Source organism: Phalangium opilio, unplaced genomic scaffold (genome assembly GCF_054372755.1).
Source record: "Phalangium opilio isolate 3A_F unplaced genomic scaffold, DU_Popi_V2 ptg000017l_1, whole genome shotgun sequence".
Classification (NCBI taxonomy): Eukaryota; Metazoa; Arthropoda; class Arachnida; order Opiliones; family Phalangiidae; genus Phalangium; species Phalangium opilio.
Window position 1 is genome coordinate 1,491,761 of NW_028324151.1, and position 21,227 is coordinate 1,512,987.

At 35.8% G+C, this 21,227-nt stretch overlaps 5 protein-coding genes across 5 annotated transcripts; 4 read left to right on the forward strand and 1 right to left on the reverse strand.

The window, feature by feature from the left end:
- The first annotated feature begins 6,109 nt into the window (after nucleotides 1-6,109).
- On the forward strand, nucleotides 6,110-8,586 carry LOC149702295 (sodium-coupled monocarboxylate transporter 1-like). Its single transcript, XM_089867104.1, has 12 exons — nucleotides 6,110-6,436; nucleotides 6,514-6,579; nucleotides 6,640-6,759; nucleotides 6,824-6,975; nucleotides 7,047-7,187; nucleotides 7,255-7,390; nucleotides 7,447-7,654; nucleotides 7,732-7,886; nucleotides 7,952-8,133; nucleotides 8,205-8,305; nucleotides 8,373-8,448; nucleotides 8,514-8,586. The coding sequence occupies exons 1-12, from the start codon at nucleotides 6,110-6,112 to the stop codon at nucleotides 8,584-8,586; spliced, it is 1,737 nt and encodes a 578-aa protein (XP_089723230.1).
- Nucleotides 8,587-9,042: 456 nt separating this feature from the next.
- Nucleotides 9,043-12,120, forward strand: LOC149702296 (sodium-coupled monocarboxylate transporter 1-like). The gene is made up of 13 exons (XM_089867105.1): nucleotides 9,043-9,216; nucleotides 9,630-9,977; nucleotides 10,059-10,124; nucleotides 10,187-10,306; nucleotides 10,373-10,524; nucleotides 10,593-10,733; nucleotides 10,795-10,930; nucleotides 10,996-11,203; nucleotides 11,262-11,416; nucleotides 11,476-11,660; nucleotides 11,730-11,830; nucleotides 11,894-11,969; nucleotides 12,033-12,120. Exons 1-13 carry the CDS (start codon nucleotides 9,043-9,045, stop codon nucleotides 12,118-12,120), a joined length of 1,950 nt encoding a protein of 649 aa, XP_089723231.1.
- A 603-nt stretch (nucleotides 12,121-12,723) lies between these two features.
- LOC149702297 (sodium-coupled monocarboxylate transporter 1-like) lies at nucleotides 12,724-15,152 on the forward strand. The gene is made up of 12 exons (XM_089867106.1): nucleotides 12,724-13,050; nucleotides 13,124-13,189; nucleotides 13,249-13,368; nucleotides 13,430-13,581; nucleotides 13,640-13,780; nucleotides 13,848-13,983; nucleotides 14,045-14,252; nucleotides 14,321-14,475; nucleotides 14,536-14,717; nucleotides 14,784-14,884; nucleotides 14,952-15,027; nucleotides 15,086-15,152. Exons 1-12 carry the CDS (start codon nucleotides 12,724-12,726, stop codon nucleotides 15,150-15,152), a joined length of 1,731 nt encoding a protein of 576 aa, XP_089723232.1.
- Nucleotides 15,153-15,227: 75 nt separating this feature from the next.
- LOC149702298 (uncharacterized) lies at nucleotides 15,228-18,437 on the reverse strand. The gene is made up of 4 exons (XM_089865775.1): nucleotides 16,854-18,437; nucleotides 16,286-16,503; nucleotides 15,425-15,633; nucleotides 15,228-15,342 (listed from the first exon to the last, which is right to left on the reverse strand). The coding sequence occupies exons 2-4, from the start codon at nucleotides 16,484-16,486 to the stop codon at nucleotides 15,294-15,296; spliced, it is 459 nt and encodes a 152-aa protein (XP_089721901.1). The 5' UTR covers nucleotides 16,487-16,503; nucleotides 16,854-18,437; the 3' UTR covers nucleotides 15,228-15,293.
- A 1,177-nt stretch (nucleotides 18,438-19,614) lies between these two features.
- Nucleotides 19,615-21,220, forward strand: LOC149702299 (major facilitator superfamily domain-containing protein 6-like protein B). Its single transcript, XM_089867107.1, has one exon. It carries the CDS (start codon nucleotides 19,706-19,708, stop codon nucleotides 21,218-21,220), a length of 1,515 nt encoding a protein of 504 aa, XP_089723233.1. The 5' UTR covers nucleotides 19,615-19,705.
- The last annotated feature ends 7 nt before the right edge of the window (nucleotides 21,221-21,227 follow it).

The window sequence follows — 21,227 nt, forward strand, 5'->3', positions numbered from 1 at the left end:
TCGCGTTTACGAAATGTTCACGTTTCGATTTTCTATATTGGAGGTATCATAAACAATTCAATTCTTATAATCAGAATTTAAACTGAGGGAGTAATTGGAGTACACAATCGTTATTGAACATCGTGACAATCCTAGCGATAGACTAATTACGATATAATTTACTTATATTTTTAGAAAAGTGTCCGTAGTCTAAGAAGGATTTTTCGTGGGAAATATACCTCTGAAGAGTCGGATCATATTGCGGCTCTTAGATACGTCTTTCTTAATTTAAAAAATGTGACGTAAGTAAAAATTTACGCCATATAAAATCATAGGTTCTTTCGCGTAGACCTATTTCGTATCTTCTTATTTCAGTTTGGATTACGTGGAATCCGGTTATGCGCGGTATGTAATGTACAGAAAGAATTTAACTTTTAGTGATCGAGAAAGTACGATGTTAACCGATGCTCTTGGCTATGACGTAAGTACTCTTATTGGCCAGACATAGGTTGATCTATAGCACACGTGGATTTTTTAGATTATCCACGGTGTTTTTAATCAATACTCGGCTAATCCAATGGAAGAAGAAACGGTATACCGTTCACCCCCCATCAATAACGACGGATTCTGCATAGTAACGACGGACTGGATAGAGAAAGGGCAAACATCCGAGACAATATCATTCCGGGGTTTGGACAGTAACATTTGGATTCTAACCATCGTGGCTCTGGTCGTCGTATCCCTCGTTTCATACTTGTTAAACGTCATCAGATCCCAGGGAAAATTCAGTCTATCAATTCTAATTCAGCATTTTTGGTCTTTTACCGCTGATATCCTCCAGAATGGTAAATATACGGGGGAAAGCTGGGCGCTTTGTAGGGCAGAAACTAGGATTCTAAAATTATTTAGGTCACTAATTTCAAAGTAATTACTGTTTAAATCAGGGTAAGTAGATGAGTAGAACTAATTAAGTATTTCAACTTGGACTATATTTCAGGTGAGCTTGGTGTTCGGAGTCAGTTCAATTCAGCGAAATTTCTGGTTGCTGCCTGGTCGTTTGCCAGTTTGATTCTTACGATCATATATTGCTGTTGTTTGAAGTCGCAAATGCTGGCTTCATCCGATGGGTTTGTAAACACTTTGGAGGACATTCTATTGGATCCGTCTATTAAACTGATGATTATGGAAGACAGTCCGCTGGATGTTCATCTGCGCGACTTTAAAATCAGGGTAATATCAAGCTATCTTTGAAAACGCCCGATTGGAAAATGCAGATCAATCACTCCCATAGGATCCATCAAGTAAATACGCTAAAATTCAAGAACGGCTGGAATCAAACGGAACGTACTTTGAAGTTCTTGGCGTAAAAGAGATGGCCTACTTTACCACAGGAAGAATCGCCATGTTATTCCAACGAGGAGCTATATCATATGTGTCGCAACATACTATAGGGTACACGTTTATTAAGGAAGCCCCAATTCAGATTTACATTGGCCAAGAAACTTTCGCAACGTTCACGAATCATTACCTGCTGAGTCGCAAACTTCCACTCAGTGTTTTGGAAAACATCAATTATTTGTACGGTTACTTAAATCATTGAAATTTAAACTAACAAGTTTCGTTTATGATATAGGTGCGTCAGATTCCAAGAAACTGTCCAGATGACACCGCATGTACGACAAGAATTGGCAGTTTCCATGGTGCAAGTGAGAAGAGTAACTCTTACGACCAAAAAGACGTTAGACGCGCTGTATCTCTCGCCCATTTTCATCCTGTACTTGTACGGTATAGCAATTTCGACAATGGTACTCTGCGTTGAAGCGTTATTAGCAAATTTCTGCCATTGAACCTTCGATTATAGAAACTTGGAGTCAAAAGCGTCCAGCAGCTTCTACTCTAAAAATCACTGCAGTGTTTAGTAATAGACTGTAAATAAATATTTTGCAAATATCATGTTGTATTTCACCATTACATTGCTAATTTTAAATAATTCACCATGTAACATTCAATTTAAGCTTATCGGTTAAAGTTACATTAAACTAATACATTGAAAAACGCTCAGTAGTCAAATATTTTATCTGCGACTGATGCTAATTTCTTTCGGCGAATATCTTTAGAAGATCGAGTTTCTTCGGATCGATGATACATATTTATCTGTTTAATAGGCAAATCGTGCCTGGGATTTTAGTCGCTATAATGTTGCAAACATTTAAGTAATTTATTTCCATCCCTTTCGAGTCGTTTGCATTTTTATTCGGGACAGAATCGAACGTTATGATTCTTAAATGGTAAGTTAATTGCGGTTTAATCGAAAATGCTTGTATAATTCAGAATATATTTGGTGAACAAAACAAAACTCAAAAATTGAGCAGCATCTACGAAGTTTAATCATTACTTAAGATTTGGATGTTCAAGAGAAAAATAGGCCAAATATAAATAGATTAGTCTATTTTTGTGATCCATAGGTTATCGCTCGTAGCTTTGTTTCTGGCACACTCTTTAAACAATGTCTCGAGTCAAGAATACCCCCATCCTCCTCCATATGGTCCCCAAGATGTCGTCGTCGACTTCTACCCTAAGCTGTTTCCTTATCGGGCAGCCAGCGCTTATCAAGCGCCCACCATTCCTCCAGAACTGCTGAAAGAGTCGTACGACGAGATTGTAGCTGCTAGCCGACTAAAAGTTAATTTAGAAAGAACCATAGTAGATCAAAGTAAGTGGTCATTTATATTTTACAAACTTGGTAGCTTTCAACAATTATTTCCATAGAGGGATATATTCCACTCGACAAGCTATCAGCGACAGCTAGACACAACGCCCATTATCTCGCCAAACCCAACAAACTCTTCGAAATAGAGGAAGTTCAGGACCACTTGGAAGAATTGACCAAGAGGTTGCAATACAGGTAATTGGGTATTTTGAATTCGCTTTTATTTCTATATTAAACGTAATTACGAATGTACGCAGACTTAATTTGAAATCGGATGACGTTTACTACGCGTTACCCAAGTATCCGCTTTACGGAATTCGAGAAGGATACGGCGCCATTGAAACTTGTCACAAAGTCAAAACCGTCTATTGCAAACCTTCCAAGTATAGAACTGTAGATGGTACTTGTAATAACCCAAACAATCCAACATGGGGTTCGGCCTTTTCTTGCTTTCAACGTCTACTAGCACCTGAGTATCAAGATGGTAAGCATTGGGTCAATTCGACAGACTACCCGATGACCCCTGACCCCTTTATCTTTAAGGTATATCGTCTATTCGTACTTCAATTGATGGAAGTCCATTACCAAATGCGAGATACATCTCGACTACGTTACACTCGTACGTTGAAAAGCCGGACTTCATGTCAACACATATGCTGATGCAATGGGGTCAAATTGTTGACCATGATGTTACCTTCACGCAATCATTCCTGGCTTGTAATATTTATTCGCATACTAATTTATATCGATTCATGGTAATTTAATACTTGAACTTGTAGCTGGTGGTTTCGTATTGGATTGCTGTAAACCTTACAAAGGAAGCAATATATCGTACGCTTACGTCGATAATCCGCCACTCAGCGTACATCCTAGATGTATGCCAATTCTGATACCACCGCATGATCCGTTTTTCCCACGTGCTGGCGTTAATTGCATCAATTTTGTACGTTCGGCATCTTGCCTTTCTTGCGCCTTGGGTAAGTATCTCGCGAGGAATTGAAAATTTCTTAAGGTTAAGTATATTTTGGTTTCGCAACGCAGGACCGAGAGCCCAGTCGAACCAAGTAACGGCGTTTTTAGATGGTTCGGGTATTTATGGTAACTCTGACGACGAATTGAAGGCTTTGAGAGATCCAATTGATCCAGGTAATACTACCTCCGTTAAGATTCACTCAATTATGATGTAATCTTCTGATTTATCACAGCAAAAATGGCTGTTTCTCAATCACGGTACGGTTCACTTTTACCAAGATCGAAGGACACGTCGCAAGATCAGTGCACCAGTAAACATCCGCAACTACCTTGCTTTGCCGCTGGTAATTAAGCCTAACTCAAATGTCAATAATACCTAGGCCATAAACGGATTGAACTGTCTTTTAGGTGACGTTAGGGTCAACCAGCATCCTGCACTGACATCGTTAAACACTTTAATAATTCGATGGCATAATATTTTGGTTGATCGTTTAAGATTAATAAATCCTCATTGGAATCACGAAATTTTGTTTCAAGAAAGCAGGTTAATCAATTGACGAATTTAATAACATTAACTTTGAGAAATTATATATGTTTTTTTAAAATGAATAGACGTATAGTTATCGCTCAGATGAGCATGATAACGTTTCGAGAGTACATTCATTTAGTCATTGGACCAACTATGATGACGTATTATGACCTTTGGCCTCACGAGTATGGCCGAACCGAATATAATCCTACTATGAACCCTAACCTCTTCACCGAATTTTCAACAGCCGCTTACAGGTAACAGTCCCCCATTAGGCTTAGCAAAATTTAGGATAACGAACAATTGTACCTCTTAAAGATACGGACACACGTTGGTTAGCAAAGACTTTTACCAAGTTATGGGTGGCGGTCATTTAAGTACACTGTCACTTAAGGACAATTACTTCAACCCAATGCCACTGTACAATGGCAGCCTAGATAGTATATTAGTCGGGTTAAGCAATCAACCGGCGCAAGCCTTTGATCAGCATATAATCCCGGATTTGACCAACTACGTGTACAAAGTGAGTCCAAGAGGTGTTCAGCTTTTTTTCCTTACCGGAGTCGGTGAACTTTGAACTATTTTATAGGTACCAGAGAAACCTAATGGCATAGATTTGGTGGCGGTAAACATTCATCGTGGTCGAGATCACGGTCTTAAAGGATATATCCATTACATAAAATACTGCTACGATATTCAAATTTACGACTTTAATGACTTGAAAGTCGTCATGTCTTACGATAACATTAACAAACTTCGGAGTGTTTACAAGTAATTATAGGCTACGAAATTTTTGCTGTACTTCATTGGTCATCTTTGAAAGTCCACGACAATTTTTAAGTTATAGAATATCTAGTTTAATTTTCAAGGTTTAATAATAATTTATGATATCAAGGTACGTTGAGGATATCGACCTTTTCACCGGAGCCTTACACGAATACCGTTTGAAGAAGGCCATTGTGGGTCCGACCTTCGGTTGTCTTATTGGTCAACAATATTTCTACATGAAATACGGAGATAGATATCACTTTGAACATGGAAATCAACCCGGTTCTTTTACCGATGGTTAGATAAAACGAACCGCCATTTTAATTAATTTTAAAATTAACTAATCATTTTAATTACAGCTCAACTCTTTGAGATTAGAAAAACATGGTTGTCGAAAATAATTTGCTTAGCGGGTGATTTTATACCGGCCATGCAATTAGATGCTTTTCAACCCGTTTCCAAAGAGTAAATTAAATAATTTTTTTATAAGTAACGTGATAAAAATAAGTACGACACTTATAATGATAAATATTTTGGCAAATGACAAATTCTTCATTAAGTGACGTATTTATTGTTGCTATGACATAAAATAGGCCTAATTTCTTCACAACGTTTCTCTTAGAAACAACTACATGCCGTGTGACGAAATTCCCGACATCGATTTAATACACTGGAAAGACACTTCACCGGGATATTAAAAACGCACTATCGAACATCAATCTATGCATGTACGACGCTGCTGCAATAAAATAACATATGTTATATACCACAGTGTTCTCTTTATAGAAGATTGTAGCTTTACCTTTTTTTCATACTATACCCTTTTTTGTTTTTGACGATTTTCAGTACTTGAGGTTAACGGAGCAAAAAGTAAGTACGGCGAAAATTAAGTTTCAAGGGCAGGTACCGGTTCATTGTCGAACAACATATGCTATAATAAACAAGACCAAATATCGAAAATATAGCTTTCAGCAAATGTAATTTATGGCGAATAAAGTACACGTTCTATAGTGATAGTGAAGCCTTTCATCCACATAGATTTACTCAAATAAACGGGTATTTTTCTACAGTATTGTGGAGGGAAAATTAGGCCCAGTTGTAAAAGCGAATTTTTAGTAAATTGTATCGATTCTGAACAATTATCAATCGAGATGAATATCGACGCGATTGTTGACATTTTAGTGGCGGGTGGATCTATACTTTTATGCATTTTAATCAGCGTACTTTCTAAACGGAATGATAAGAAAACTGTGGACGACTATCTCTTGGCTGACCGCAAAATGTCCATCATCCCAGTCGCGTTCTCGACCTTCGCCACACTGATTTCGGCCAATGCTTTTACCTCACTTGTCGGTGATGTTTACATCAATGGATTTCAAATCTTCATCATGTTTATATCGGGTACATTGACCCAAATACCAATTACTTTTTACATCATTCCCGTATTTCATAACATGCCTTACACTAGTGTGTACGAGGTCAGTTTCAACAAATACCTTTAGACGAAATGGTATGTGCTTTTATTAACCATTTTTGTTTACTATCTATGAAACAGTATGTTGAGAGAAGATTCGATAAACATCTAAGAAAATTTTACTCCTTCATCTTCATTTTGGTCAACGTAAGCTCGTTAAAGATGATCCCTACCCGAGAGTGTTAAATGTTTCTTTTTCAATTTTAGTTGTTCAGGTGTGGAACGTATCTGTTCTCCCCAGCCATTACAATAACCACAGTCACTGGGATACCTTACTGGATAACAATTATCGTTTCAGGCGTAATATGTTCCCTTTATTGCATTATTGTAAGTACCACTGGCTTCAAGAGGTAGTGATACAATTGACAGTTACTTTTTCATAAAATTTTAGGGTGGATTTCGAGCCGTAGTTTACACCGATGTCTTTCAAAGTTTTTTAATGTTTGGCAGTCTGATTTTAGTAGTTGTATTCGCTTACCTGGACGTTGGATTCCAAAATGCTTGGGACACTACTTTCACTGGACAGCTTGACCAACATTTTCGGTAAACACATTTATGTATAAAAGAATGTTCATTGTAAAGGAGATCCTTATTGACTTTGGGACCCAATTTAGAATATTCGAAGACTTAAATAACAACTACTCCATTTGGAATCTGTTCTTCTACGGAACCCTCTTTGGATTTTTCTTCTCTGTTTGTTCTCAAGCTACGGCTCAACGGTTTCTTTGCCTCAAGAATTATGAAACGGCTCGAAAGTAATTAGATCCTAAATCTATTAATTCTAAAAAAGTTGAAACTTAAACGATATTATTCCATTTTTAGTTCGTTTTTATTCAGCCAAATAATATTGACGACGAACCTTGTATTTCTCATTTTAATGAGCGTTGCCCTTTTTGCCGCTATATCGAATTGCAATCCGATGCAAGACCCAAACTCGGGAGTTCGTCTTCCGGATCAAGTATATGTCAATTGCAGCAACAAATTAAAGTTGTAACTAAATTCGTTTCTTCGCAGATATTTATTTACATATGCGCGAAGTTGCTCAAAGGTTATCCAGGATTATTGGGTTTCCTAATGGCTGGTTTGATCAGCGCAGCTCTAAGTACCGTTTCATCCAACATAAACTCATTGGTGGTTAACACCTTAGACGATTTCATTGTTCCTTTAAAACCTAGTTTGAAAAAGAACGAAACAGGGAGATTGTTATTGTGCAAATTCTTAAGTAAGACCCTTTTTTTACAAGCTTCGCCAGGGCAGTAAATACTGCGTGTTAATGTGACCTTTTGTGACATTAACCAGCGGGAACATTTGGTACTTTAAGTATCGTGACTGCCTTGATTGTTCCTTATCTTGGTGGCATATTCCAAATGACCTTCTTAATAATCGGTGCTTTTATTGGACCGACGGCTGCAGTCTTATGCGTCGGCTTCTTCTATAGAAAATCAAATATCAAGGTGAAAGAAATTTCTCAAAAGCCTATCTTTCTTGCTTCCTTAACGATTGTTTTATTACTATTTAGGCTTGTAAATTAGCGATTGCGCTGAGTCTAGTATTCAGTTTATGGATAACTACCGGATCTTACTTCAACTACCCTCATCGACCTCAGTTTGTCCACTCAAAAGGAGGACAATGCTTAGATTTCACCACTAACGCTACGCTTTTATCCAACAATAAAACTTTAGAATACCAGCTTCGAAATGAGTAAGTACAATTAAAACAACCCCACAATATTCTTAGTGTCTTTGATTATTCAATAATCCCGACTTTAACAGAGAGCGTGGATTGTCCATCTATGGAATTGGTATACTTTGGTTCCCAGTCATGTCATCTACACTGGCCTGCGTCTTGATTGTCGTCTTATCTCGTCTATTTGGTAAACCGAACAGCTCTACCTGCACCCACGCTGAGGATTTGTTACTAAGAAAGTATTTTCATTGTAGGTACTGATAAAGAAGTTGATATCAGATTATTAAGTCCGTTAATTTTAACCAAATTAGAAAAAGAAGCGATTGAAAGGTCTGTCCGAATTATGATTAACTTAAGGTTTAAATATTAATATTAATTGGTGTACTATTTAACAGAATGAAAGACGAACGGGAAGAATTAACTCTTTTAAAACCTCAAGACAAAAACCAAAATCATATAATAGCCTAATTGAGCACCAATTTACAATAATTTTAAAATAATAAACATTGATTGCAACTCTTGTTAATTTTCATTAAGCACTTAAATATTTAATTTTAATTAGTGCAAGTTATTCCACTAGAAATTCTTACCAATCAATTAATTCCTCATTTTGTAAATAAAAAATTGTGCTGATTAAAATTATCTAAAATTACTTGGAGGTTTCTTGCACAAACAAATACGTTCTTCCCATTCAGAGATAGAAACTTATTGGTAAATTATAAGTTTATGCTACAACTTACTAAATACATACAATTCAAACATCTCCCTTTACACGTACGACGCTGCATAAAATAACATGTTATACACCACCATGTACCTTGTAATGTTATAATGTCACGTGACATTATGACATATCTAATGAAAGCTAAGCTATCCTAGTACAAAGTACCATTTAGAGAAAGTATATATTGTACGTTATCCAATATGATGATCAGGGCGAAACATGTACACCAAAATTTGAGTTTCGAAGGTGAAGTACTGGTTGGTTTTGTCCAATTACCATATGCAGACGTCAAACAATATGAAATACGCAAATCTAACAATTCCAGTGACAGAAAAATGATATTTTTTATATGCAAATATCAAAACAAAAAATCAGTCAGTTCAACGTGCTTTTTTCTACCGTACTGTTGTGATAAAACTCGAGAAAAACGCAATTCTTAAGAATCGATTCTGGACCGTTATCGCATTCAATATCGACGCGATCGTGGACGGTTTAGTTTTTCGGGTTAATCAGGATTTAATTAAATGTTAAAGGCAAAGTTAACGACGTTGTTGCGAGTTTAACAAAATTAGTTCCGCATTGATATAACTGCACATTTTTTCAAGTGTTTTGCAGTGCAAAGGTTTCGTGACCCAAAAACAAGAGCATTGTTTTTGACAATTTTTGCTCGTATTGCCTCATACACGGACTGTTCGCTCTTACGTGGAAACGAAGTTGGTTTAACGATAACATTACATACATCAAGTTTTAAAATAAATTTATTTTATTTATTTTTTTTTCATTGCAGATCGATACTTCATCAATTGAGATGACCTTCAACGCTATAATCGACAGTTTAGTAGCGGGTGGAGCCATTCTTATCTGCATTTTAATTAGCATATTCGCTAGACGCAACGATAAGAACACTGTAGATGATTATCTCTTGGCTGATCGTAAAATGTCCGTCATTCCAGTAGCATTTTCAACATTCGCCACCCTGATTTCGGCCAATTCATTTACTTCACTTGTCGGGGAAGTTTACATAGATGGAATTCAAATTTTCGTTATGTTTATCTCTGTGTTTTTCGTACAAATACCAATCGCTTTTTATATCATTCCCGTATTTCATAATATGTCTTACACTAGCGTGTACGAGGTCAGTTACTCGCAAGTACCTTTAAGCGAAACGAGAAGTACTTACTTTTAACACCATTTTTGTTTACGATCTATAAAACAGTATGTTGAGAGAAGATTCGATAAACACCTAAGGAAATTTTATTCCTTCATCTTCATTTTAGTCAACGTAAGCAAGTAAATGGTGAACCTTACCCGAAAAGATTTCTTGAAATTTTGTTCCAATTCTAGTTGTTCAGGTGTGGAACATTTTTGTTCGCACCAGCCATTACAATAACCACAGTCACTGGGTTATCGCACTGGATTATTATTGTCGTTTCAGGCGTGATATGTTCTATGTATTGCATTATAGTAAGTACCACTGGCAACACAACTTCAATTCAACGGAATTCACACCCCTTTTACAATATAATTTAGGGTGGATTTCGAGCCGTGGTTTACACCGATGTTTTTCAAAGTTTTTTGATGTTCGCCAGTCTAGTTTTAGTATCTTCTTTCGCTTACTCTAACATTGGATTCCAAAAGGCTTGGGAAGTCACTTTCAGTGGACAGTTCCATCAACATTTTCGGTATAAACATGTTAACCTACGAAGATTAATTAGGTTAATTAATTGACTTTTGGGCAAAATTTACGAAGCTTTTACGAAGACTTGAATAACAGCTACACGGTTTGGAATCTCTGCTTTTACGGGTTTATGTTTGGATTTTTTTACGCAGTTTGTTCGCAATCAACAGCTCAACGATATCTTTGCCTGAAAGATTATAAAACAGCTCGAAAGTAATTAAAAAGATAACAATTCTTAAATTATACGCACCTTAAACATATTACTTTAATTTAGTTCGTATTTACTGAGCCAAATAATAATACAGCTGTATAACGTGTTTCTAATCTTAATGGCTGTTGCCATATTTGCCGCTACATCAAACTGCAATCCGATGCAAGACCCAAACTCGGGAGTTCGACTCCCAGATCAAGTAAGAGGCAATTGCTGAAAAAATTAACGTTTTAGTAGTTAAAACTAAATTCGCTCATACTACAGATATTCATTTACATTTCGGCCAAGCTGCTCAAGGGTTATCCGGGATCATTGGGGTTCCTATTGGCTGGTTTGATCAGCGCCGCTCTAAGTACCGTTTCTTCCATCATAAACTCCTTGGCGGCCAATACCTTAGACGATTTCATTGTCCCTATGAAACCCAGTTTGCAAAACAACGAATCGGCAAGATTGTTATTGTGCAAAATCTTAAGTAAGATCCGTTTTAATTTCCTTTGATGACAATGTAACATTTTTAAAAATTAACTTAGCCGGAGTATTTGGTACTTTGACTATAATCACCGCCCTAATCGTTCCCTACATTGGTGGCATACTTCCAATGACATTCTTAATGATTGGGGCCTTTGTTGGACCAACAGCAGCGGTTTTATGCGTGGGATTCTTTTACCGAAAATCGAGTACCAAGGTGAAATAGATAAGCAATTATTTTTCTTCCCGGCAGTTTAACGATTATTTGATATTTAGGCCTGTAAATTAGCGATGGTGATTAGTCTCGTGTTTAGCTTATGGATAACTACCGGATCTTACTTGAACTACCCTCATCGACCTCAATTTGTCCACACGAAAGGTCAAGAATGCTCGGATTTTACCACTAACGCCACGCTTTTATCAACCAATAACACTTATTTGCAATTCAAACTTCGTAATGAGTAAGTACAATTTAAAATCACTATACTTTAATTGGCAATAATTTCCTCGATTTAATTTTTAACCCATAGGGAAAGGGGTAGTTATATCTATGGAATTTCTGCGCTTTGGTTTCCAGTCATGTCATCTACGCTAGCTTACGTCTTAATTGTCATTTTCTCGCGTGTATTTGGTAAAGACCATGTTGAGACTAAATTTAACATCGCTAATTAATTCCAACATATTTTTATCGTAGGTCCAGATAAAGATGTTGATATTAGACTATTAAGTCCGTTAGTGTTAACCAAATTAGAAAAAGAAATGGTCGAAAGGTTTGTCCGAATAATAATTAAACATTTAATTTTTAATTATCAATTAAAATTTTTTGCTTTCAGAATGAATTATGAAAGGAAAGGATCAAGACTTTTAAAATGCGGAGAAAAACATGAAATGGAAGCAATTTTCGATAACTATAATTTATAAACAATAATATATTTTCCAACATGCTTTAATCTATTTACGCAATATTCCACGTGTGTGATTTGGCTTTAAAAACGCATTAAATAAATATAAACTTGACTTTTACTTGTATTTAAAAATAACCGTAAATAAAAATCCTTTATGAAGTGCGTAATAACATACTTTAATGAGTTTAAACTCAAAGTTATTTTTGTCGTTGCACGATATAGCCATAAGTAACGTAAACAAAGTTAAGTCTGACACTAAATGAAACACAGTACTGACGATGCATTTCTAACCTTCTAACTCGCTTACGTAGAAGCAATCAACCAATGGAAGGTGAGGCATAGCTATAAATACAAACTATGGCTTTAAGTTGATTGGAACCTTTCAATGTTTCCAGGCCAAATCCTCTATATTAGTTAAAAGAGTCACATTTATTGTTATTATATCACTTATAATGTAGTTGAATATTTTCTGTTTACAATACAGAGGATTTCGTAATGCTGTAGAGTTAGAAACTCTAGCTGCAATACAGTATTTCTCGAACAGGGACTAGCTTGGTTAAACGATAAGTCTATAGACAAGAAGTTCATTTAATTTATTTGTTATTGAACATCAATCGATATGAATATCGACTCGATTGTTGACACTTTAGTGGCAGGTAGTTCTATACTCATTTGCATTTTAATCAGCGTACTTGCGAAAAGAAACGTTAAGAAAACTGTGGACGATTATCTCTTGGCGGACCGAAAAATGTCCATCATTCCAGTCGCGTTCTCGACATTCGCCACAATGGTTTCGTCCAATTCTTTTACTTCAGTTGTCGGTGATGTTTACGTCAATGGAATTCAAATCTTCGTTATGCTCATATCGAGTGTTTTAGTGCAAATACCGATCGCTTTTTACATCATTCCCGTATTTCATAATATGCCTTACACTAGCGTGTACGAGGTCAGTTTCTACAAGTACCCAAAGGTGAGAAGTCATTTTTCAAACCAATCTTTGTTTTCGATCTATGAAACAGTACGTTGAGAGAAGATTCGATAAACATCTAAGAAAATTTTACTCCTTCATCTTCATTTTGGTCAACGTAAGCTCGTTAAAGATGAACCCTGCCCAAGAGAGTTCACTGTTTCGTTTTAATTTTAGCTGTTCAGGTGTGGAACATTTCTGTTCGCCCCAGCCATTACTATAACGACAGTCACAGGGATCCCTTACCGAATAACAATTATTGTATCAGGTGTAATATGTTCATTATATTGTATTATTGTAAGTATATACCTCAGGCTTCGAGTGGGCGTGATACAATTGACAGACACTTCAATTTTAGGGTGGATTTCGAGCCGTAGTTTACACCGATGTCTTTCAAAGTTTCTTAATGTTTGGGAGTCTGGTTTTAGTAGTTGTATTCGCTTACGCGGACGTTGGATTCCAAAATGCGTGGGACGTCACTTTTACTGGACAACTTGACCAGCATTTTCGGTATGAAAGACGAAGCTCCGAGTGATTAAATTTTAATTAACTTTGAGTGAAAATTTAGAATATTCGAAGACTTAAATAACAGCTATTCGGTTTGGAATCTCTGCTTTTACGGATTGGTGTTCGGGTTTTTCAGATCAGTTTGTTCACAATCGACAGCTCAAAGATTTCTATGTCTCAAAGACTATAAAACAGCTCGAAAGTAATTAAAAAGAGCTCTCGAAATTCTTAAAGAATATGGATACTACAGAAAACGTATTTTAATTTAGCTCGTATTTACTGAGCCTAGTATTAATTCAAATAAATTACGTTGCACTTATTTTAATGGGTGTTGCCCTTTTTGCCGCTACAACGAACTGCAATCCGATGCAAGACCCAAACTCGGGAGTTCGACTCCCAGATCAAGTATTAGTCAATTATAGAAGCAATTGAGAAATTGTTAATTAGTTTTTCATTTTTTTTACAGATATTCATTTATATTTCGGCCAAGCTGCTTAAGGGTTATCCAGGATTATTGGGGTTCCTATTGGCAGGTTTGATCAGCGCCGCTCTAAGCACCGTTTCATCCGTCATAAACTCTTTGGCGGCCAATACCTTAGATGATTTCATTGTCCCTTTGAAACCCAGTTTAAAAAACAAAGAATCGGCAAGATTGTTATTGTGCAAAATCTTAAGTAAGATCCATTTTCATTTCCTCTGGACAGGTAAATGTAAATTTTAATTTTAAATTAAATTACCTTAGCCGGAACATTTGGTACTTTGACTATCATCACTGCCCTACTCGTTCCCTACATTGGTGGCATACTTTCAATGACATTCTTAATGATTGGGGCCTTTGTTGGACCAACAGCCGCCGTCTTATGCATGGGATTCTTTTACCGAAAATCGAGTACCAAGGTCAAATAGATTAGAAATTATTTTTTCTTGAAATTTATTTTTTTAATTATTGGATTCTAGGCTTGTAAATTGGCGATAGCGGCGAGTCTCGCGTTCAGCTTATGGTTAAGTACAGGATCTTTTTTGTACTATCCTCATCGACCTCAGTTTGTCCACACGAAAGGACAACAATGTTTAGATTTTACCACTAACTCTACGAGTCTAAGGAACAATAACGCTTTGCAATACCAGCCTAACAACGAGTAAGCACAATTTAAAATGATTAGCCTAGTAATATTTGTTATTGAAAACAATCGTGATTTCATTAGAGAAAGAGGACTATTTATCTATGGAATTGGTTCACTTTGGTTTCCATTCATGTCATCTACACTCGCTTGCGTCTTGATTGTCGTCTTATCGCGTCTATTTGGTAAAACGAACAGGTCTACCTGCTCCCACTCTGAGGCTTTGTTATTAAGAAAGTGTTTCTATTGTAGGTCCTGATAAAGAAGTTGATATCAGGCTATTAAGTCCATTAGTGTTAACCAAATCAGAAAGAGAAACGATTGAAAGGTTTGTCAGAATAATAATTAAGTGAATTAATAATATTAATTGGCGTATTTAATTACAGAAAGAAGCATGAAGCGGAAGAATTAAAGCTTTTAAAATATCAAAAGAAAAATCAAATTGAAGCGTAAGCGGGAGTTACTTATTTCCCGCACTCAATTTTATTTAAATGCAAAATTTATTTCGATTTAAAAATAATTACATTTTTTTTAAAATTCGACTAGAAAAAGTCACTCGTGTCATTCATTGATAATGTGTCAATACTTAATACGTCATAAAGCTTCATTATACGAATTAAGCCAATCAATTACGTCCCCATTTCTAAGTTAAAAATATTAATTAAAAATTAATTAAAAATTAATTAAAAAGCAATAAAAACTGACCTTAAACTTCAATTACTTACTTCGAAGAACGATCCTCCGAGGAATAATCCCCGTAATCACTCCCATCACCGTAATTATCGTAATTACTTTGGTAATTGTACTTATCCCGATCCTTTTCATCTTCATCATCCTCATCAATATTTATCAGTCTGCTAACTCGGTCCATTACAACGCGCCTTCCAACCTCAATATTGTACAACGAGAAATCTTCACTATGGTTGGCGATATACTAAAAATAACCGAACAGAAAGTAATTCTTTATTCATATTACAATTTAACCTTGATTTATATTTAAAATTAACCTTAAATTAACCTAATTTCTATTCAGAGTAATAACGTATTTCGAATGGGGTTAATTAAATACGTCAAATTATACAGTAAGAATTATAAATATATTAAGTAGCGTGAAGATGAAACGACAGCTAGAAAGATAGATTGAGAAGTTGAAATCACGGCACGCTCAACTGGTTTTGGTTGGTGTGTTTTACTTAAAAAAAAGGGCCAGCTTTCATTCAGCCGTTGAAAGTGGTTTAGATTCACTTAAATGATTCGGGAATTCGGGCTGTATCTTGTTTACTTGAAATTAATACGATATCATGGACTCCATAGTTTTAGTTTTAGAGAGGACCAGCAAATTAAGAAATTTTTTTTTTTGGGGATTCGAACATGGATCATTCATTATTTGCTTCGCACCTATAATTAAATGATTTAATTTCTTTAAAGTGACCTTGATATACTAGAGTACTAATCTCTCACACAGGAGATTTACGAGGTCAACGCTTAAATGATTTTATTAATCTTTCTTATCTTGTTTACGAAAACAATACGATTCCCAAACATAAGAAACAAAACTGAAATTGATGAAAGCTGTTCTTTCTTACTTTGACAATTTTATACAAGGCCACCAAAAATATGGGATTATAAATTCCATCGAGTCTTATTCGAAATGTCCGGCGACGAAATCGGACGATATTAATGGCGTGTGGACTGGCGATGTTGTACGAATGCGCCACAAGTTTCTCGTGAATAACCGTTTCAAAGATAAGTATGGTCAAGACGAAAATGATGCAATATCGGACCATTTCAGATATTCATCAATCTAAAAAACATTTTCAAAAATATAATTATTGTTCATTTGTCAGGATTCAATTTCAGAGATATTCAATTTCAAAATTCCCTAAGTTTACCAGGTTTTCCCTTACCAATTTTCAAATTCCCTGACATTCTAAACACATTTTCAATTCAAAATCCCTAACTATTTCTAGGTCTATAATCCTTAATTAAGAAACCTTGAAAACCCCTATTTCCATAACGATGTTTTCAACGATTAATCCCAAGCTACAATTAATATTTACTTAAAACCCATTAAACAACCGTAAAATCCCCAGGAATAAACCAAAACCAAACCCAGTAACAACCTAAAAAACACAAATCAAAATAATCCCTTACCAAAGACGAATCCAATATAAACATACATAATCCATCGATAAAACCAAAGCAAGAATTAAGATCACCGCAAGGAAGGTGGACTATTGCACACCACGCGACTTGAACCGTCCGATGGTTTTTCTCCAAATGAAAAGTGGACCACTGAGAATTAACGTAGCAATCTTCCTCTTATAATTACAGTGGCGTTAGAAGAGAACCAATATGATGGAGTAGAATAGATTGTGCGCATGATGGAAGACGCTAAAATATAGGGTTCGGAGTAATAAAGTGTCGTTATTGCTCTTTATAACGCGACACAACCCTTCGCCACGCTCCAATGAACACTTGTTACGAATACTTAGGTTTTTTTCTTGTCAAAAACACTGGGAAACCGACCAAAATAAGTGAAGCAAATGATGAATTACACATTTATAAATTGAATAATTGGGAGACCTGAATTACCAAGATTTTCGCCCTCAATAATAAATTACTCTTAATGATTCATTTTCTTTATCTTTACGCATATTTTAAACAAATTTACATCTACTAAGAAACAATCTTTCTTATTTTGGGTTCATTTTGGTCTAGTTCCGTTTGCTTATATAAGATATTTACTTGAAATGCGGTCGTACATTACGTCGGTTAAGTCGGGCATGTTGACATTCAACTTTTAGATGACCAATATTGACGTCACTTCCGTAGTTCCTCTCCAACCCTTTGATTACGTACATAAATTACTTCTTACTTATATCTGTTGCGTTACTTTTAAAAACCTAAACAATAAGACTTATTAAAATATTAGTTAAATTTAATTCGATTGAGATTAACCTTAATTCTATCTACAGCAGCCAACTGATTTTAATTGCGACTAAATTTTTTAGAAACGTTTATAACACTATTTTTCAGTAAACCTTTCTTAAAAAAAGGTAACTAAAATATGTAATTTATTTTCCCATTGTACTTCTGAATAATTTATGTTATTTTTGTAATTATACTAGCACATATACATCTTTACGTAGACGTATTTTCAAAAGTTCACATCCATACCTTCAAAATAGCGAGGCCTTAGAAGTATTTATATTTAAGAAGATTTCAAAGAAAATATGAAAAAAAAAATATTATGAAAAAAATTCTCCGAAGTTATATAACTGTCGAGTTTAAAAAACTATGTATATATATCAAAACGGGTTATACAGCTTTCGCTAACATCTTCTAATTTCAATTTTAAAGATATTGGACTACTTAAAATAAGGACGTACTTCTACCTCCCCCCCTAAAGAAAAAAAGCAACAAAAATTATATAATAAACAACACTGAATAGGCACAATAACACCCCCTAAATCCGGCTGGAATACTTAAGGTGAAGTACATCCTTTATTAGTTACATCCAGGTAAGGCAGCACGAGACCTTGATGAAGAATAATGATGCTTTATTGAAAGATGAACCTTTCCGTTTACCTGAAGAGGTAGTCGCGAACGCACCACTGTTTTCGACTTTATTTCTACACATAGAGCGATTTATATAAGTCGGTACTTATTGTTAAGGTCACGTGATGTCGATGATTTTAAACTCAAGGCACACGCGACGCGGCTAAGTAATCAAATACCTTTCCAAATATTCTTATTTTCATTGTGGAAAACCCCGTTGCCTCTCATTTTTCGGAATTATTTTAGAAAAATTGGCACGATTCTGCTTCAGACGGATATAGATTCTGACGGGTAGAAGAGTTTAGAATAACGAACAGTTTTCGCGTTTTAGTTAGTAAACATTGTGTTTTTATAAGAAGTTATAAAAATGCCGATTTCGTTTTGGCAAGATTTGAAGTCCAAGGAGATGGCACCTATTAAGTTGTTGCTGTTCATGCAAGCAGCAGGTAAGTGACTAAATTATGTAGTAATATATTATCAACGATTAAGATATGTACGTTTTTAAATGTGGTGTATTTAAATGGTAATAAAGACGAGAATAAGAGGCATTGTTTACACATTCAAATTCATAGCTGAACTTTCCAATTTTCTCTCAGACTATTTCCCCAATTATTTTTAAGCAAACAAAAGCAAGTTGTTGGGCACTTGTTTGTTATAAACAAGTCAACATGTTTTAAAACACATTCAATGTTGCAAACTCAAGAACGTTTCGGCACTAAAATCCAATTTCCTGACCTTTTTCGTCCATTTAAAACTTCCCTAAACCGCTTTGAGTGTGTTGTTGATAACTAAACATATTTTATTAACCCTTACACAGGTCGTGGAAATAATAAATTTTAAAAATAGGTTATTTACTAAGAAAAACATTCTTACAACTTAGAAGAAATTCGCGTTTAATTTTAACATTAGTACATGGTACACGTACAAAAAATGTATTTGGGTCTTAGAGGTAAAACGAAGGATGTTTCGTTGAAATGACTTGTCACAATAACTTTAAGTTCTTTACGTTAATACCAAAACCAGTTTAAAATATTCAATTTCGTAAGAGAGACCCTTTCATCCGAATAATTTAAAACGATTCACTTTCTAAAAAACGTTAAAATTTAAATAAAACAAAAAACCCCTGGTTAAATGAAGACTTCATAAGGATTCTTTCAAAACAATTGAATAGAACTTCTTTGCCTATTGAATGTCTACGGCATTTTCACTTCTACCGTAACCTTGAATTTATATTTTACACAATTAGCTTGTTATTTCCTTCATTATTAATTGGATAAAATTGACATCTTTAAAACCACACTGTGTTATTTTTGAATCGTTAAATATAATAAATTATTTAAATATTTTTCCGCCTTTGTTAGAATTATTTACGCGTTGCAAAGATAATGAATTATAATTTTAATATAATTATGACGTCTGACATTTAATAAATATTTTCAGGTGACATGGCGTTATATCCATTCTTCACGCTGCATATGAAGTACTTGGGAATTACCGTTACTGAAATTGGAATACAATTCGCGGTGACCCCATTGGCGACCTTACTGGCGACACCCTTAGTTGGTCTGTTGGCTGATAAAATCGGTAGTTTCCGGGTCCTTCTAAGTATATCTCTAGTAATTTGTGGGGCCCTGGCGCAATGTTTCGCCTTCATTCCGCCAGTAATCTACTTGCAAACTGAGATCCCGTACGAGTACCGTGCCACGGTGACGTGCAACCCTAACTACAAGTCCGGAGTATCCATTGGCTTACCGAGTAACTTTAGTTTCCTCAACACGTCTCTGGTACAGAACGAAGCCGCAAATAATAATAAAATGGCTATTTTAAACCAAACATTTCACTTATCCGGATGTAATTGGACTTGCGACGGTGAAACCGAGTCATTGGTATCCTTCGTCTGTTTGTACCATAACGAAACCGGAGACGAAGAATGTTTCAGGGCCAATGGTAAAAAAACGAGTTTCAAAATTCATCTGAAGAGATTAGATTTTTCGGAAGAGGATGGTTTCTGGGAAACGATCCCGGAGAACTATCCATTCAAAGAAAAGTACTACGGGGTCATGAACTGTAAGGATTTGAATCATCGTACCATGGAGAAGGGACAGTCATGTCGGGCAACCTGCGCTACGCATCTAAACGAACACGACGCCCCACATCTTAAACCGGATGAAAATTCAAGATCTACAACGTTCTGGCTTTATATGGTGGTTAGGGTTTTGTTAATCGTAACCATAGCCACGGAAATGAGTTTATTCAAAGCGGCCATTTTGACGCTAGTGGACAAATGCAACACTGAATACGGTTTTCAACGATTATGGGGAACAATCGCGGCTTGCATAGTTCCCTTAATTACTGGCTTACTTATGGATAAGTTACAAAAAGGAGAGATTGAAGATTACACACCGTGTTTCTACATTTACAGCGCTATGAAAGTCATAATGGCAATAATGTTGCTGTTTATACCCTTAGCGGGAAAGGCGCCAACCGTGGAAGTCTTTAAAAACGTCGTCAAGTTAGTTAAAAGTCCCGAAGTTTGCGTTTTACTCGTTTACGTCACATTCGTGGGGTCCTGTTGGGGTTTCCTGGAGACTTTTTTGTTCTGGTTTCTAGAAGGAATTGGTGCCAGCAAGTCTCTAATGGGTTTGACCTTCACGATAGGGTCAGTTTGTGGGTTACTACCCTCAATATTCGCGGGGGCCATCGAAAGAAAGATCGGACACGTGGCAATTATTTCAATTGGTTTATTTGCGTATGCTGTGAGATTCGTGGGCTATTCTTTTGTGGTCATTCCGTATCAGGCTTTGTTTTTCGAGTCATTAGAGGCATTGACCATGTCACTAATGTTGATTACCGTTACAACCTACGCGAACATGTTGGCCTCAGCCGAACTTGTCGCTACAATGCAAGCTACTTGGGCAGCGTTACACTTCGCCGTTGGTAAACAATCTATTGAATCTTAAGTATCAT